Source organism: Macrobrachium nipponense, chromosome 1, assembly GCF_015104395.2.
Source record: "Macrobrachium nipponense isolate FS-2020 chromosome 1, ASM1510439v2, whole genome shotgun sequence".
Classification (NCBI taxonomy): domain Eukaryota; kingdom Metazoa; phylum Arthropoda; class Malacostraca; order Decapoda; family Palaemonidae; genus Macrobrachium; species Macrobrachium nipponense.
In genome coordinates, this window is record NC_087200.1 from 30,280,566 (window position 1) to 30,300,140 (window position 19,575).

The 19,575-nt window shown below is 37.8% G+C and overlaps 1 protein-coding gene across 1 annotated transcript in view; it reads left to right on the forward strand.

The window, feature by feature from the left end:
* Positions 1–4,867: 4,867 nt before the first annotated feature.
* The window catches only part of LOC135218725 (hemolymph clottable protein-like), a 40,301-nt gene continuing 25,593 nt past the window's right edge, over positions 4,868–19,575 (forward strand). Inside the window, 17 exon segments of the mRNA XM_064255174.1 lie at positions 4,868–5,014; positions 7,838–7,998; positions 8,262–8,402; positions 9,040–9,141; positions 9,946–10,040; positions 10,550–10,654; positions 10,937–11,126; positions 11,365–11,535; positions 11,717–11,827; positions 13,024–13,095; positions 13,179–13,351; positions 13,822–13,993; positions 14,258–14,470; positions 16,615–16,800; positions 17,074–17,285; positions 18,187–18,292; positions 18,794–18,907. Coding sequence (XP_064111244.1) covers positions 4,981–5,014; positions 7,838–7,998; positions 8,262–8,402; positions 9,040–9,141; positions 9,946–10,040; positions 10,550–10,654; positions 10,937–11,126; positions 11,365–11,535; positions 11,717–11,827; positions 13,024–13,095; positions 13,179–13,351; positions 13,822–13,993; positions 14,258–14,470; positions 16,615–16,800; positions 17,074–17,285; positions 18,187–18,292; positions 18,794–18,907 — 2,358 coding nt within the window. The 5' untranslated portion in view covers positions 4,868–4,980.

Genomic DNA, 19,575 nt, shown 5'->3' on the forward strand with positions numbered 1-19,575 from the left:
ACACCTTGCAAGGAAGGGCATGACACGACCCCAAAGTACGCCTTGCAAGGAATGGCATGACTCGACTCCAAAGTACGCCTTGCAAGGAAGTGCATGACACGACCCCAAAGTACGCCTTGCAAGGAAGGGCATGACACGACCCCAAAGTACGCCTTGCAAGGAAGGGCATGACACGACTCCAAAGTACACCTTGCAAAGAAGGGCCTGACACGACCCCAAAGTACGCCTTGCAAGGAGGGGCATGACACGACTCCAAAGTATGCCTTGCAAGGAAGGGCATGACACGACCCCAAAGTACGCCTTGCAAGGAAGGGCATGACATGACTCCAAAGTACGCCTTGCAAAGAAGGGCATGACACGACCCCAAAGTACGCCTTGCAAGGAGGGGCATGACACGACTCCAAAGTATGCCTTGCAAGGAAGGGCATGACACGACCCCAAAGTACGCCTTGCAAGGAAGAGCATGACACGACCCCAAAGTATGCCTTGCAAGGAAGGGCATGACATGACTCCAAAGTACGCCTTGCAAGGAAGGGCATGACACGACTCCAAAGTACGCCTTGCAAGGAAGGGCATGACACGACCCCAAAGTACGCCTTGCAAGGAAGGGCATGACACGACCCCAAAGTACGCCTTGCAAGGAAGGGCATGACACGACCCCAAAGTACGCTTTGCAAGGAGGGGCATGACATGACCCCAAAGTACGCCTTGCAAGGAAGGGCATGACACGACCCCAAAGTACGGCTTGTAAGGAAGGGCATGACACAACCCCAAAGTACGCCTTACAAGGAAGGGCATGACACGACCCCAAAGTACGCCTTACAAGGAGGGGCATGACACAACCCCAAAGTATGCCTTGAAAGGAAGGGCATGACACGACTCCAAAGTATGCCTTTCAAGGAAGGGCATGACACGACCCCAAAGTATGCCTTGCAAAGAAGGGCCTGACACGACCCCAAAGTATGCCTTGCAAGGAAGGGCATGACACGACCCAAAGTACGCCTTGCAAGGAAGGGCATGACACGACCCCAAAGTATGGCTTGTAAGGAAGGGCATGACACGACCCCAAAGTACGTCTTGCAAGGAAGGGCATGACACAACCCCAAAGTACGCCTTGCAGTGAAGGGCATGACACGACCCCAAAGTACGCCTTGCAAGGAAGGGGATGACACGACCCCAAAGTATGCCTTGCAAGGAATGGCATGACACGACTCCAAAGTACGCCTTGCAAGGAAGTGCATGACACGACCCCAAAGTACGCCTTGCAAGGAAGGGCATGACACGATCCCAAAGTACGCCTTGTAAGGAAGGGCATGACACGACCCCAAAGTACGCCTTACAAGGAAGGGCATGACACGACTCCAAAGTACGCCTTGCAAGGAAGGGCATGACATGACTCCAAAGTATGCCTTACAAGGAAGGGCATGACATGACTCCAAAGTACGCCTTGTAAGGAAGGGCATGACACAACCCCAAAGTACACCTTACAAAGAAGGGCATGACACGACCCCAAAGTATGCCTTGCAAGGAAGGGCATGACATGACTCCAAAGTACGCCTTACAAGGAAGGGCATGACATGACCCCAAAGTACGCCTTGCAAGGAAGGGACTGACACAACCCCAAAGTACACCTTACAAAGAAGGGCATGACACGACCCCAAAGTATGCCTTGCAAGGAAGGGCATGAAATGACTCCAAAGTACGCCTTACAAGGAAGGGCATGACATGACCCCAAAGTATGCCTTGCAAGGAAGGGCATGACACGACTCCAAAGTACGCCTTGCAAGGTAGGGCATGACACGAACCTAAAGTATGCCTTGCAAGGAAGGGCATGACACGACCCCAAAGTACGCCTTGTAAGGAAGGGCATGACATGACCCCAAAGTATGCCTTGCAAGGAAGGGCATGACACGACCCCAATGTACGCCTTGCAAGGAAGGGCATGACACGACCCCAAAGTATGCCTTGCAAGGAAGGGCATGACACGACCCCAAAGTACTCATTGCAGTGTAGGGTATGACATGACCCCAAAGTATGCCTTGCAAGGAAGGGCATGACACGACCCCAAAGTACGCCTTGCAAGGAAGGGCATGACACGACTCCAAAGTATGCCTTGCAAGGAAGGGCATGACACGACCCCAAAGTACGCCTTGTAAGGAAGGGCCTGACATGACCCCAAAGTATGCCTTGTAAGGAAGGGCATGACACGACCCCAATGTACGCCTTGCAAGGAAGGGCATGACACGACCCCAAAGTATGCCTTGCAAGGAAGGGCATGACACGACCCCAAAGTACTCATTGCAGTGAAGGGTATGACACGACCCCAAAGTATGCCTTGCAAGGAAGGTCATGGCACGACCCCAAAGTACGCCTTGCAAGGAAGGGCATGACACGACCCCAAAGTACGCCTTGCAAGGAAGGGCATGACACGACCCCAAAGTACGCCTTGCAAGGAAGGGCATGACACGACCCCAAAGTACGCCTTGCAAGGAAGGGCATGACACGACCCCAAAGTACGCATTGCAAGTAAGGGCATGACATGACTCCAAAGTACGCCTTGCAAGGAAGGGCATGACACGACCCCAAAGTACGCCTTGCAAGGAAGGGCATGACACGACCCCAAAGTACGCATTGCAAGTAAGGGCATGACACGACTCCAAAGTACGCCTTGCAAGGAAGGGCATGACACGACCCCAAAGTACGCCTTGCAAGGAAGGGCATGACATGACTCCAAAGTACGCCTTGCAAGGAAGGGCATGACACGACCCCAAAGTACGCATTGCAAGTAAGGGCATGACACGACTCCAAAGTACGCCTTGCAAGGAAGGGCATGACACGACCCCAAAGTACGCCTTGCAAGGAAGGGCATGACATGACTCCAAAGTACGCCTTGCAAGGAAGGGCATGACACGACCCCAAAGTACGCCTTGCAAGTAAGGGCATGACACGACTCCAAAGTACGCCTTGCAAGGAAGGGCATGACACGACCCCAAAGTACGCCTTGCAAGGAAGGGCATGACATGACTCCAAAGTAAGCCTTGCAAGAAAGGGCATGACACGACCCCAAAGTACGCCTTGCAAGGAAGGGCATGACACGACCCCAAAGTACGCATTGCAAGGAAGGGCATGACACGACCCCAAAGTACGCCTTGCAAGGAAGGGCATGACACGACCCCAAAGTACGTCTTGCAAGGAGGGGCATGACATGACCCCAAAGTACGCCTTGCAAAGAAGAGCACCACACGACTCCAAAGTACGCCCTGCAATCTAGGGCATCACACGACACCAACGTACGCTTTGCAAGGAAGAGCATCACACAACCCCTTACACGAACTGAAGAGACGCCAGCAAAAATACTTTTCGTAGGGGATGACAAGGAATACCTCCATTATGCCACCAGCTGCAACACGTCGAGAGCGTCTTCAGAATATTCCTGCAAACTGCCACAAGCTGTCAGAGAATATGGGCGCTGAAAACCTCTCTATTTGCAGCCGATAAAGGTCCCCACATCCCCAGCGGAGATGAAAACAAAATAGGCGACGAACAGCCGAAACACCGTCAAACGTGAAAAGATAAAAGACACTAACATGGGTGACGTACCTATTAAAACTACAACTACACTTTGAGGAGAGGAAAAGACCCCCAAGTCCAGCCTGCAAAAGACATACATAAACAAAACTGGACAAACGCAAATAACAAAAGCTTACTTTAATGTGCGAAGTCAAAAGCACAGCAAAAAATACAAAATTAACTAAATACGTTATCTTCATTATAATTCTACACACACACACACACACACACACACACATATATATATATGATATATATATATATATATATATATAAAATATATATATATATATATATATATATAATATTATATATATATATAATTATATATATTATAATAATATAATATATTATATATATTATATATATATATATGTAATTTATATATATAATAATTATTATATATAAAAATAAAAAAATATATATTAATATATATATCATATATATTAGAACATATAAGATAATTAATATATATTTATAGAAATTAATATTATAATATATAAGATAATAAAAACCAATTAACAATAAAGTTTTTTCCCTTAGGGGGGGAAGGGGGGGGGTACTAGGTCAATGCTCCCGTCATACTGGTTTATGATGTATACTTTCATGCGAACACTGAAATGCACATGGATTTGAACTGAATTTTGTAGGAAAGTAACGATTAAGAAGCCGGACAGAAGGATGGGAGGAGGAGAGAGAGAGAGAGAGAGAGAGAGAGAGAGAGAGAGAGAGAGAGAGAGATTACGCAATGACTTAAATAAAAGTGATAATTGTAAACGGAAGCATTTTGAATCGCTTAGTAGGCAAATATTTTTAAGGTAAAAAAGTCAGAAACCAATAAGAAAATTATTACGTTCAAAATGTTTTCAAAAGACATAAAACTGTTTTCTCTTTGTCATTATCCTGTGTTGTAATTTAACAGAATAAAATCTCTATACATGATTTACACGTACTATTTACATTGAGTACGTTTATGTAGCTCTGTGTATTAGATAATAGAATACTAACAATACAAATAGAAAACCATTCTGTTCCTGATACAAAAGATAGCTTTTCAAAATGAATCCAGTATTACTTATCAAGCCCAATATACTCCCCTTTTAAGCATTTTTGAAGCACTTGACAGCTACTTTTCAGCCGGGGTAGTGCAGGACATTCTGCTAGTATATAGTAATCTTATGTGTATAATCATTCAAGCGTTGAGTGAATAACATAAATAAATAAAAACTCTGTGACCATACATCACTATCACGTTCTTGTTGCCAGGGTCATGGTCAGTCTCGAGTCTAGAGTCGAGTAGAATCTGCCACAGTCGTCTGCTGGCAGAGAGAGTCTCTGGTTGTGTTGACAGATTCTTCTTCTTGATTTTCGTCTCGAGAAAGGAGGGCCACAGCCCTCGCTAGAGACAGTATGAAGACGACGTTCCTTCTTGTTTTGATTTTCGGTACGTAAGTGTGCATGCTCATTCGATTTCTTGTGTTTGTATACATAAACGAAATTAACAGTATGATATTCAACTCATTATTCGTCGTTTTTCTGGCTTTATTTTGGCGCAGTACGTGACCAATGTAGTCACACGCGCCAGCTAATGATAAAAGTGCGTTCACATCGCAGTGCATGTACTTATAATCATGTCAAGTTTAGATTAGACTGGGCCATTTTCACGAGCCATTTTCACGAGCGAGCTAATCTTTACCTCACACCGACACGCATAAACATTTGCACATAGACACATTGCCTTATACACACACACACACACCACACACACACACACACACTACACACACTCACACACAAAACACACACACACACATATATGTATATATATATATATATATATATATATATATATATATATATATATACATACATATGTATATATATAACATATACATATATATATACATATGTATAACTGAATCACGAAAGTTAGGAACGTGATAAATCCATAAATAAAGATATATGCCACGAAGGAAAAATAAACGAAGGAGGTCTGCAAGATCTTTCGACTTTAAAAGTCCTTTACTGAGCAGTATCTGCTCAGTAAAGGACTTTTTAAGTCGAAAGATCTTGCAGACCTCCTTCGTTTATTTTTCCTTCGTGGCATATATCTTTATATATATATACATATATATAACACACACACACACACACACACACACACACACACACACATATATATATATATATATATATATATATATATTATATATATATATATATATATATATATATTATACGTATATGTGCGTGTGCCTGTGTGGATGTGTATGGAATAGATAACTGCATCTCCAGGGAAAAAGGAGTTTTATCTCAGTCGGTCTGTTGACTCAGACATTATTTGAAGCAATTACTGTAAACAAAGACGTCAGAACTGATTATCTAACTTTGAAACTGAACACAAAGCGCTAAATGAATTTAAAATCACGTTCCGTCCCAGGAGGGTCTTTGAATAACCGGCTCTTTTTCCGAGTTGGCTTATAAGGCAGGAAATCTAAGAACTGGTCTAAATTATGCCTCAGTTTGAGTAATGGCTGAGATGCAACATGGGAGACAGTGGTGATTTAGGCTGTGAATGAAGATACCAAGGTATATATATATATATATATATATATATATATATATATATATATATATATATATATATATATATATATATGTCTGTATGTGTGTGTATTATACAAGCACATTTTCGTACGGCGTAGATGAGCACACAGAGGATCCGATACCTGTTCTAGATTCTGGTTTAAGTAGGTTTACAGGTAAATTTGGATTCAAAGAGGTTTGAAAGATGTACCGTTATAAGTCGGCCGTCATTGCGCTGTAATTTTGAAAGCCGTTCAGTGGCTATAATAAGATTTTAATAAATGTGTAGTGCCCACTGCACACAAGTAGTAATAAATATTAATTTTTCTTTTATTCATGTATTTAATGCTTGTATTTGCCAAAGACAAACTTCACAAGCTACTTCTTTGTAAGCTACAGCTGTTGGATACAATGTTAAAATCTTCATATTTATAATTCTCTCTCTCTTCTCTCTCTCTCTCCTCTCTCTCTCTCTCTCTCTCTCTCTCTCGTCTCTCTCTCTCCTCCTCAGTGCATACAATATATATGTGCATATAATGTAAATTATAATGCCTGTAGATATATATATATATATATATATATATATATATATATATATACATATGTGTGTGTGTGTGTGTGTGTGTGTGTGTGTATGTGTGTGTGTGCATACAGATATGAATATTGCTATATATGTACCGTATGTGTGTACATATTACGCAAATGCACAAACATACACACACATATATATATATATATATATATATATATATATATATATATATATATATATATATATATATATATGAATGAGAATCCTAAGTGGCCCACAACTAATTAGCGATATTAGCCTGTCCTCGATATCGTATGAGTATTAATTCGCTAGATATTTATAAGTAATTTTTGCAGTAATACAAAAAAAATTGAAACGATAATAATACAAATAATCGTAATAAGGTTTCGCTTCGATGGTGAATCATCTGAATTGGGGTTTTCCTCTCTTTTTGTCTTTCTTTCACCAACCTTTAGAATTCTCTCTCTCCTCCTCTGTTCCCCTGCAGTGGTCTTTAACCTGTGGGTTAGCCATGGGCTGATTATTAGGTGGGCCACCGACACAAAAATGATAATGTAGATTTTAAAGTTAAAAAAACGATATATAGAAATAGGAATAAAAGTATATTATATTTTCTTTTATCTGGACCTATTATTATAAATAGACAGTATATAAAAATATTTCGAAGTAAATATATTTTCTTTTTCTTATTCTACCCTAGTAATTATTCACTAGTTAAATTTTAGATCATAGAAATGGTCATGAAAAGATTCTGAGCATATTTGTATATTGAATTTATGAAAATCTATATTTCGAATTTATGGTAATAACGTGTAATAAAATTCCAGTTTCAGGAACTACACGTTATATGTTGAACTTATCAATTCCTATTCTTAAATCTGAAGTAGTGGGCCATGAGTATTTGGAGATATCTAAAGTAGGCCATGACCTCAAAAAGGTTGAAGTCTTTTTCTTTTGATTTGCTAAATCTGGTAAGAATAATGAGAGAAAGTGAACACATGTTAATTCGTCTTACTCGTCGAAACACGTCACTATATTTCATCTCCTTTTTCACAGGTCCATTATAATCAATCAATACGACGCCAGCTTACGATGCCTAACCAACTTTTCAATTATCTTAATTTACAGGTGGGCTTTGCTCTGGCCTGCAACCAGGGCTGGAATACCTGTATCGATACAGCGGCCGCGTTGCTACGGGGATCTCAGGTATCAGAAAACAGCTTTCCGCGGCTGGGATACAGGCTGACGTCACGGTGCAGGTGTTAGATAGCTCTACAGCTATTTTCCAGGTGAAGCTTAGGTCACAGTATTTTTTTTATTTTTTTTATGAGAAACAGATCATTAATGAGGTTTTATAATCTTTAAAAGATATATTGTGATTACTATAATTATTATTATCATTATTATTTGAGATAAATGTCAAAGGTCGTATACAAGGAATACTTTGCCATATTAATAACTTCGCCTCTTCAGTCTTATATTATTATTATTATTATTATTATTATTATTATTATTATTATTATTATTATTAACTGACTTTGTTCAATTTCAGCTGAGCCACGTAGAGGTAGGCGACTTCCACGATGAACTGTTTTGTGACATGAGAGAGCCTCTGCTCATTGAATATCTTCGTCTGGATTATGGAGTAGAATTGCTGGAAAAACCTTTCAAGGTTAAGATTTCCGAGGGCGAGGTACGTTAAAGATCTCTCTCTCTCTCTCTCTCTCTCTCTCTCTCTCCTCTCTCTCTCTCTCTCTCTCTCTTCGAGAAGCTTCTAATTTCTTTAGCGTTCTTTAATTTTCCTGTCAAATTTGTCATTTAAATCTGGTTTACTTTCATTCTCGTGCTTTTTTTTTTTTAGTTTCCGTCTGTATGTTTTTATTTTTTTATTTTTTTAAAATCTCTTTTTAATAAAGTTATTCTGATAAATTTATTGAACGCAATATTTGTTGATAATTCTTGATAGTTATTCATTAATGACGGCCCCTGTGATATATTATGGATTGTTTAAATCTCCTGTAGCTTTTATCCTTTGCCAATAGACTAAGACTAATTTTCTTATCCCAGTAGTTCGTATGACAAGTTATCCTTTTCCAGTAAGTCTAATTATTTGTTGTGGGAGATAGTGTGACCAGTTCTACTAAAAAACTTGAGTTGTAAAATAATTTCTAAATTATTAAAAAAATAGCATTTCAAATACATGACTGCCATTTGCAAGCACTTTCTTAAGACTCTGCGGCACTAACATATAAAAACTGTCATTATTTAGACAGATAGACGTCAAGACACGTTTTCGGAGCAAGAATTAACACGGTTTCATGTCTTCCCAGGTTCCCATCGTCATGGACTTCATGGAGGTGCCCGAGGAACCAGCCTGGATCACGAACATTAGGAAGGCTGTTGTCAACGTCTTCAGAATAACTCCTTTTGGGGTGAGGGACCTTGAATTTCTTATCTATTTGTTAGTTTGTAGTTTATCTTAGGTATTTTGTTCTAGATGAGTTCCACGTTGGCCGAGTGCATTTCGCGCTCGACTACTAATACGGTGGTCCGAAGTTCCATTCTGGGCTCGGCCAACGCGGAACCAGGGGAATTTATTTCTGGTGATAGAAATTAATTTCTCGATACGATGTGGTTCGGATCCCACAACAAGCTGTAGACCCCGTTATTAGGTAACCAATTGGTTCCTAGTCACGTAAAAAATATCTAATCCTTCGGGCCAGCCGAAGGACAGCTGTTAATCAGCTCAGTGGTCTGGTAAAACTAAGATATACTTAACCTTTTGTTCTATATGCCTGTAACACGTTTTACAGCAGCTAAATAATGACATGAATGAGGATCTTTCCTGATAATACCCTAAGGTGGTGGTCTTCGTTCTATTTCAGAAGATTAATGCAGAAATTCTATGCAGTTCATTATACTTTGCCTGTAAGAACTTAATCTGATATGTAGAGGTTTCATAGAAGGAAAAAATGCATTTAGATGTTTCTAAGAACTTAATCTAATATTTAGATGTTTGACAGAAGAAAAAAATGCACCTAGACAAAAATCACCCCTCAATTTTCTGCATTCCTTAAAGCATTTAAAAGCATTCTAGCGCATCAACAATTAATTCTGGTCGACGTTAATCAGTATCTAACCAACATATAATCATTACTTAATTAAGAATGGCTCAGTAATCAACTTAAAATTAATCAGTCATCAGTCACCAATGAATCACTGAAATAATCTTTCAGACAAACCGTGACCTCCTTATGCAAAGGTTGGATGTCATTCCTCAACTTGACTTCAGTGCTTCAGATGAGACAATGGCGGGCAAATGCATCAGCTGGTAAGACATCTGAAATGCATCATTCTCTCCACGTTATCCTTATTTTAAAGTGATCTAAATTGACCAATTCCCCCTCTACTCTTTCAACGTTACTTTGCATGTATTCTAGTTCCTCGTTGGACGAGTGGGTTTCTCGTTCGGCTGCCAATCCGGTGGTCCGAAGTTCGATTCTCGGTTCGGCCAACGCGGAATGAGAGGAATTTATTTCTGGTAATAGAAATTCATCTCTCGATATATTGTGGTTCGGATCCCACAATAAGCTGTAGGTCCCGTTGCTAGGTGACCAATTGGTTCCTAGCCACGTAAAAATATCTAATCCTTCAGGCCAGCCCTAGGAGAGCTGTTAATCAGCTCAGTGGCCTGGTTAAACTAAGATATACTTAACTTGAATATATTCTAGTCATTAAGTTTCAGAAAATCACGCTTTTCAACAAAATCAATAAGATGGGGTATTAGAAAGTAAAAATATTTTGCTTCAGTATCAGAAAAACCTATTCACTGATATATAGGTACAGCATCGTAAAAATGCCAAGGGAACAAGCTGCCTTCTACGATAGGGACCACGCTCTGGAAGATGATGCTCAGAGGGAAGGCGCAGCAGCTACTTCTGGAAGGTACAGTTTATTTACTAACAACAATGTCTGATTGATGGACCAGTGATCCTAATATTATGGTACAATTCCAAATAATCAAACTATGTTAATCGCATCTCATATTGGTATTGAATACATAATGGCTACAAAAAATTAGATTAAAAGAAATTAGTTCTGGTGTATTCTCTGGAGCTGATCTGATCAGTCCCAAAATACAGTCCTTGAGTTTAATCCTGGTCGTTTTGGCAATCCACATACACAGTAGAACTTTAAAGAGATAAATTATTGATGGTATTACCCCAGGTCAACTGGGGCTAAAGGTCAGAAAGGAGGAGCCAAGGATGGTAAAACTTCCAAAACGTCCAAAACATCTTCCAAGACTTCTAAGACCCCAGGGAGAGCAGTCAGCTCAGCGCCAGAAATAAACAGCACCCTCTGGATTGCCACCCGCACTGTTGACTTTGATGACTGCGACTATCTGGTGTCAATGAAGGTACCACAGTGAATAAGCCATTTTCTTTCATTTTAATTTTTAGTTTTGTTAAGGTTGGTGATGTTTGCTTTAGATATATCAGTTGTCTTAAAGTGCTTACTTTTCATCCTCACAGTAATGAAATGAAGGAATAACTTTTTTATTTATTTTTTTATTTATTTATTTTTTTTTTTGGGGGGGTGAACTTCCCCTTTTCCGCCATTTCTGAGCAACGTCCAGGCTCATTCTCTCCTTCCAGAGACTCGTCAACCCCTCGCTGGAGGACCTCATCACCCGATCATCAGTCGGAAGTTACATCATCCGCGGTGGCGTCAGTGCCATGAGGATTGAGGAGGCCATCGTGGAAGGAACGATCACCGTTTTCACGAGGATAGATCACGAGGATCATTACGATACCTTCACGAACCAGGTGAGATACCCGTGGGGGGCGTAACCTTCGACTGACTAGATTAAAAAGGGACTTTGCAGCTGCTGATAGATCTACCCTCTGACAGCGGAGTCCAGGACGAAGCTCCTGTATGAAATGTTTATTTGGATTTATGATTAATTCTTGACGTAGTCTCCAAATGAACTCCTTATTCTGATTTCAGACTCTTCAGCTCAAAGGGGTGCGAGAAATCAGCGAACAGTTAGCTATCGAGTACGAGGCACACCCAGTTTATGTTTGGCGGTACGAAGCTGACCACTCCATTGATCACCGAGTGAGTTTTCATGGAATTTAGGATTAGATTTAGTGACAATGAATAGGAACAAATCTTTTTAATTCCTTTCTCCTTATGGTAGAGCGTGAGGTTATGGTGCAAATGATCCAGCCCTAACCGAAAATAAAATGACCCAGTTGGCTAACCCCTACCTACTTACTTACAATGGTTTTAATTTTCCTTTAACTATCTCATGCTCGTAGTCTATACAGCTTTCTAATTGTCTCTCCACTTGACCACATTAGGCCTTAATTTTCCCTATAACACTTACATTGTATTTCCCTTTACTTTCCTGTGGGCTTTCTCCTGCCTCCAACTTTCTTTTCTTCTCTCAAATTTATACAGTGATCCTTTCCTTTCCCGTGCTTATATTGAATCACACCTTTCTTGTCTTTCTCACTTCTATCATTTGTGTCCCTTTCACCCTGTTTCAAACTGATTGCACTTAACTGACTTGACTCCTGTGCATGGGTTGGCGGTGGTAGTAACAGTTCAAGAGTAACAGCAGCTAAACCTCGGAATTACAGGATAAGGCCAATAACACTGATTATTATCGCTGAATCAAAATGGAGCTAGGTTAGCCATGACTTCGCTAGGTCGTGAACTACTTATGTAGTCCAGTAGGAAGATGGGGGTTCCAATGCAGCATAGTTAAAAAAAAAATTGAAAATTTATTTTCAGTCTATATAAGTTCTTAGTGAGTAGTAAAAACTGGTCATTTAATTTTGTCCCTGCGTGATAATTAAGTTAAAATTTAGGACGAAATACAAGATAGTAGCCAAGATGACCACCAAAAGTGCCTAAAGACATCTTGATTAGTCCAACAATGCAAGTTAAAACAATTAATCTAGGCGAGTTGTGGCCTCATTTTCTTACTTGAGTGATATTGTACTCTGGTCATCACTCACTCCCGTGCTACTATTGCCCTCTACAGGCTACTGCAACTCTTAGTTAAAAAATCAAACTTATCTATGTAATTTTCACTTCAAGAATTCATGGTCTATCAGTAAAACTGGCGTTAGTAAGGAAAAAAAAGCGCTGGTAATTAACTTGCATTATTGATATAAGCATAAAATTTGCCATTGCTTGTATGACGTATGTAATAACACTGCTTATAGACCAGTAATATGTAACGTCAACGTGATTCGACGTAAGATTAACAAAAGATTGATTCATTTACCTTTATCTCTCTTCAGGGCGTAGAACCAGGATTTGAGCAAATCCTGACGGGCGTAGAGCTAACGGGAAACATTGTTACAGAGATTAAGGTAAGTGTAAATACTCGAAAACTATTCATCTTTCTGCAAGATAGAGCTTGCGTACATTTATATACACCTCTCTGCTTTTCTAGAAATTTGTGGTCACGGAAATAGAGAGAATAAGAAACTGGGACGCCCGTGACTCGACAACCATCCAAAATTTAGCGAAAGAAATGAGCCGCATAAAAGAAGGTCTGTCCCTTCTCAATTACGAACAACTGGAAGAAATCCACCAGCAGTTTTCACCTGACCCACAAAACAAAATGTAAGCTATGTCGCATTTCATGTTCAGTTGATGAAAATCTTATGTCTTTCAGGCAGAAAAAGTTTCTGGAATTTTATACGCAATTCTATCAGATAATTAAGTTTTGTTTTGATACTATGCTATCCTTTGTGTTATAATGAACTGTTTAGTCTGAATTCCCACTGTACCTTTAAGTACATGATAGCATAGATTTCATTTTACACATTTAAGGGAATCAGTGAAGTCAAATTAGAATTGTCTGAAATTATCATGTTATATGTAACAGGAGATTTGTTGTGGCATATGAAAAAAATCTGCGTGGTTGTTCCGTAAGACAATACCATGTTAAAGTAAATGTTTTAAGGGCAAAGTGGCTTATTCCTGCTGCACCAGGTAGGAGATATCGCTCCCTGAATTAGAAATGATAATAGACCCACACTGCACTAAGTAGGAGCAGAAAAGGCATCTAATTACCCCTGATGTCGTTTCAGAGATATTCTTGGAGATTTGCTGTTTGAAACGGGAACAGAGGCATCAGTTACGTACTTTATCAATAAAGTTCTCCGTGCTAGACCTGATCGTCAGAACAGAAGTAATATCCGCAAGTTCTTCATCAGTCTGCCTTCTACTATAAGAAGTCCTGCTTCTATTCCCAAACTCATGGTGAGGTTGTGACTTGCAACTAGTTTTTATTACTGCAGTTTCAATTATAATTTCTAACTCACATATATTTAGTTACAGTTGAGTAAATGAAATTTTGCATGACAATACTGAATTTACTCTATGGCTTCACTCCCAATTATAACAACAAAGTTAGAATGACTATAACGCCACCTCCCTTAGTTCTTGCAGTTCTGTTTCTTGTTTGGCGCGTTGCAGTTGTCTATATTCAAGATGCTAACGGCACTATTTACGTCTCGCAAACAGGAAAACGTCATGGGCCTACTGTGGCCTCCAGCAGAAAGGGGAAGGGGAACGAAAGTCTTGGCCCTTATCGGATTCTCTCAAGCAGTCAAAAAACTCTGCTTCAGTTCGGAAAGAAGATTGGCTAGCTGGGATGACACTTGCGAGCAGGAGCGAGTCTGTGATCCCAGTCCGATCGTCGACACCTACATTCCTTATCTCCAGCAGGAGCTCGACGTTAGGGCTTATTCGGATTTTTCTGTTGATGTTGATGTTTCTGGCAATTGTTTATATGTATACACTCACACACACACACACACACCACACACACAACACATATATATACACCCCACACATATATATATATATATATATATATATATATAGATATATATAAATAATATATATCATTCGAGCTACAAATGTCCTTTAATATCTAATTCGCTCTGCCTCGGAATGATATATTTTCATATATGTACCGAGGGGGAATTTTTTAGTTGATAATAATTTAGTCCCCCCACGGGATCGAACCTCCGTCCTCTGCTAGCAGCCTCGGTAGCGTCACTGTCCGTTCCTAAGTTGGATGGTGGTTCCATCCCATGGGGGGACGAAATTATTATCAACTGAATTCCTCTCGATACATATATGAAAATATATCAATGCCGAGGTAGAGTGAATTAGATATTAAGGACATTGTAGCTCGAATTATATATATATATATATATATATATATATATATATATATATATATATATATATAATATATATATATATATATATATATATATATATATATATATATAATATAAATATATGAATCACCGGTGATGTGATAAGGTATTTCATATATATATAATATATATATATATATATATATATATATATATATATATATATATATTTATATATATATATGTATATACAAATATTATATATAATTTATATATATATATATATAATATATATATGTATATATATATTATATTATCAATCATGGGGATGTGATAAGTATTCAAAAATATATATTTAATCTATATATATATATATAAGTATATATATATAGTTATATGTATATAGATATATACATATATTTAGATATATACATATATATTGTACATATATATACACACACACACACACATATATATAGATTATAGATAATATATAATGGTGTGTGTGTGTGTGTGTGTGTACATTCATTTTGAACATATTCATATATCAAATCTATTCATTTATCAATTTATGCACACACACACCCACACACACACACACACACACACACACACATACATATATATATATATATATATATATATATTATATATATATATATATATATATAATATATACATATGAGTCTGATTACATCACGTGATTCATATATACGCATTAAGCTACAAATATCCTTTAATATCTAATTCGCTCTACCTCAGGATTAATATATTTTCATATATGCTAAATGAAGGGGAATATTTATCTGATAATAATTTCGCGCCCGGGAGCCGACGAAATTATTATCAACTAAAAATTCCCCTTTAGTTAACATATATGAAAATATACTAATTCTGAGGTAGAGCGAATTAGATATTAAAGGACATTTGCAGCTTAATGCGTATATATATACATACATATATATATATATATGTGTGTGTGTGTCTATGTGTTTGTGTATAATAAATAAACGGATGGATCGACTGATATATGAATATGTTCACAAACTTTAAGTCGCAAATATCTTTTGATATCCAGTTCATTATACCTCGGTAATAACTCACACCCAGGGCGAATTTTAATAACTAATAAATGCCTCGTCACCAGCAGGATTCGAACCGCTGCCTGGTTTAGAATCAACGATGAACAGTGACTTTGACCACTGAGCCATCAAGAGAGGCAAGCTATCACCGAGGTATATAAATCAGATAATGAAACGATGTTTGTGACTTAATATCTATGAATATAAAAAAAGACACCCACTTATAAGTGGCAAAAATATCTATTTATATAACATTATCATTTAGAAGATGAACCCTATTCATATGGAACAAGCCCACAGGGGCTACTGACTTGAAATTTAAGCTTTCAAGGAATATGGTGTTCATTTGAAAGAAGTAACTCTGGGTAAAAGGAAATACAGAGAAAAGATTTTAGTTATTCGAAAAGGAAAAGAAAACTAATAAATCAATCAATCCATAAATAAATATATATAAATGTAAGTAAATTATGTAACACTAGATAGGCTTAGGGCAGTTATGCACTGCACCTTCGCTTGAACCTTTGAGGTTCAAATGCACAATATCGACAAATATGTGTCAGAATATAATTGTTAGTCTAAGACAAATATATGAGACTGATTTCTGAAACGCCCATCTTTGTCTTCTCAGAACGAAGGATCCCACCACTGGCAACGGTTCGTGTATCTTTACGCCCTCAGCTCTCTCGGGACACCCCACACCATAAACATCTTGAAGCCTTATATTCTGGGAACCAAAGTACAATATACCTTTTTCAGAAAGGCTGCCATCTGGAGTCTAAGTAAAGCCAATATGCCAAGAACGGCCATAGGACAGGTAAGGTTACTTATCTATTTTTTTCCAAGGTATCCAGATTGTTTGAATGATTATAGCTGTGGGTTAGGTCTAATATGTTCATTCCGTATCCTTTATGCCATGAGGGGGTAATTCATAGATAGTTTGATGCACTGCTCTTGTTTACTGTAAACGTCTGGATACCTTGGAATCACTGATCACGAAACTATACTGCCTTCCTTATTCATGGAGCGTTTAAACGTCAATTACTGTCTACTGATACCTCTGAAACCCCGAAACGCTTTATCATCTCAGATCATGGACCTACTGATGTCAATCTTCGAGAACGTCGCTGAGCACCACGAAGTGAGGAGTGTGGCCTTCCTGGTTATGGCCACCTGGGAAACAAATGTCTCCTGGTGGAGCCGAATGGCGCTAGCCACTTGGCGGGATCCTTCAGAGAAAGTTGCGAATTTCATCTCCACCACAATCAAGACCTCAGCCCAAATGAAGGATGGGGGAAAGTTGTAAGTGCGAGTTACTTCCTCAGGAGGGACGGTTACTTTAGGACTATCAGAGAAATCGCGAATCTTTCTCTCTTTCATTGGTAAAGGTAGCTTAGGTCTAAGGGTTTTAATTTGCAGTTGCATTGGGCTTTTCAGATTGACTGGAATTGCAATTCTCGTTTAGCCTACGAAAAACTAAATGTTATCAGGATCAAATTGTACCAGAAACAGCGAAACATTTTCTTTTTTAGTGATCATATTCAAACTAGTAAAGACAGGAACAGAACTAACGAGCATCTTTAATTCGACTAGTTAAGTATTTAACTTGAAATAGTAAACTGATAAACATACAAACATACACAGACTTAAGTTCAAAGTACAGACTGATCTTTATAACAGAAAATTGATCGACTTATGCTCAGAGTAGTATTTGAACTTTAGCTTGGAAAGTTGACAGGCCTGAGCTCATATATATATATATATATATATATATATATATTATATATATATATATATATATATATATATATATATATATATATATCATATATATATATATATATATATATATAACATATATATATATATATATAGATATATATATATATATATATGTACAAATACACACACATACACACACACACATATATATAAATATATATAATATATATATATATACATATATATATATACATATATATATATATTCTATATACAAATATATATAAATTTATATATATATATATATATATACATATATGCCATATATCTATATGAGCTTATATATATATATATATACAATATATATATATATATATATATGTATATATATATATATATATTATATATATATATATATAATGCAGATAACAGTAATAATGTAACGGTGAAACAAACATCCTTTTTTTTATTCCTTCTTCAGACAGCAAGTAGCATCCCAAGTCGAACATCTGATCAAGCCACCTTCTCCAGTATCTCTCAGTCTCTCCCTCAACCATTACCTCCTGGATTTCCAGCATTCCAGCAAGGTAAAGTATTTCACCTAGCAGAGAATGGGCATGTCATTAACCCGTGTCGATTGCTTCGTAGCCAGCTGATAAGGTGAACAAGTCAGTTGATTTATTTATTTTTAGAATACACCTATATTGGGCAATTATATAAACGTGAAGAAGAAAGATTCCCTTACATGATCTTATGCTTTCTTTTATTTCTGAAAATATTTTGTTTTTATCAAATGATCTGGCTCCCTTTGTTCTTCTAAGCAAGAATAGCTGATTTTTGGCTAAAATATCGTGCTGTAGTAATATAATGTTTTGTTAGATACCCTTTGTTGATTATTGTCAATGCGTTCGCTTATAACGTTTTTCAACAGGTGAATATTGTATTTTATGACCACAATTTAACTCTGAATTGGACTTATCCTTAACTTTATCTTGTCTTACAAATGTCTCATTTTCTTTCTATTATTTTAGGATCGTTATCCCTTTGTAGATTTGTTTCACCTTTATTTTTTGTATTTGGTTACTCAGTTTGGACAAATGTTCACATTTGGCTGGCTGGCTAGTTCAGACTTTGTGATCCCTAGCGATGTCTACTTCAGTATCAACCAGCAAATGTTCCTTGGATTTGCCAACTCTATTCAGGTGAGGACTAGTGCAATACGATTATTGGCTTTTATGAATAAAGATGTCAGTATTTATCCATTCCCCATGAAAACGTATACGCATTTAGCTATGCAAAAAACATGACACTTGGTATATCTAAAGTGGTTTGTTTAAATTAATGGATAGTGTATAGTTTATGCAACTTAAGTGACCTCGGTGAAAAAAAGGTTTGTGATTTGACTTACTAATCATATCATTTCAGTTCAAATGTTTACATAGCACTTCACTGTGATATATGTTGAATTAACTTTGTATTAAATATTCATGTGAACTACGCTACCCAAAAGTGTTGCATTGTACCTCACAACTTTTATTTTATTTTTACCTGCAACACTCAGCATTGAAATGTTTTTCATGATTCCGGTGTCTTTTCAAGTTGTTTCTGAAGTCATCGTATTATTTGGGCGTCTCTCACGATTCTTACGCTTTCTTTTTCTCACTTCGTTGATGATTATCATTCTATAGTCTAGTTTCCAATAATGGGATCTCCAGTAAACTGCCATACTTCGATTGTAATCGGAGTTTCTAGCTTAACTCACCGGTAATCATGATTACTCAGGTGCTGGTTATCACTTTGCACTTAAAACAAACAACAGTCTCTGGTGCACTACTAACGAAATCCTCAAGCTTTGCAATCAGCCTTTTTT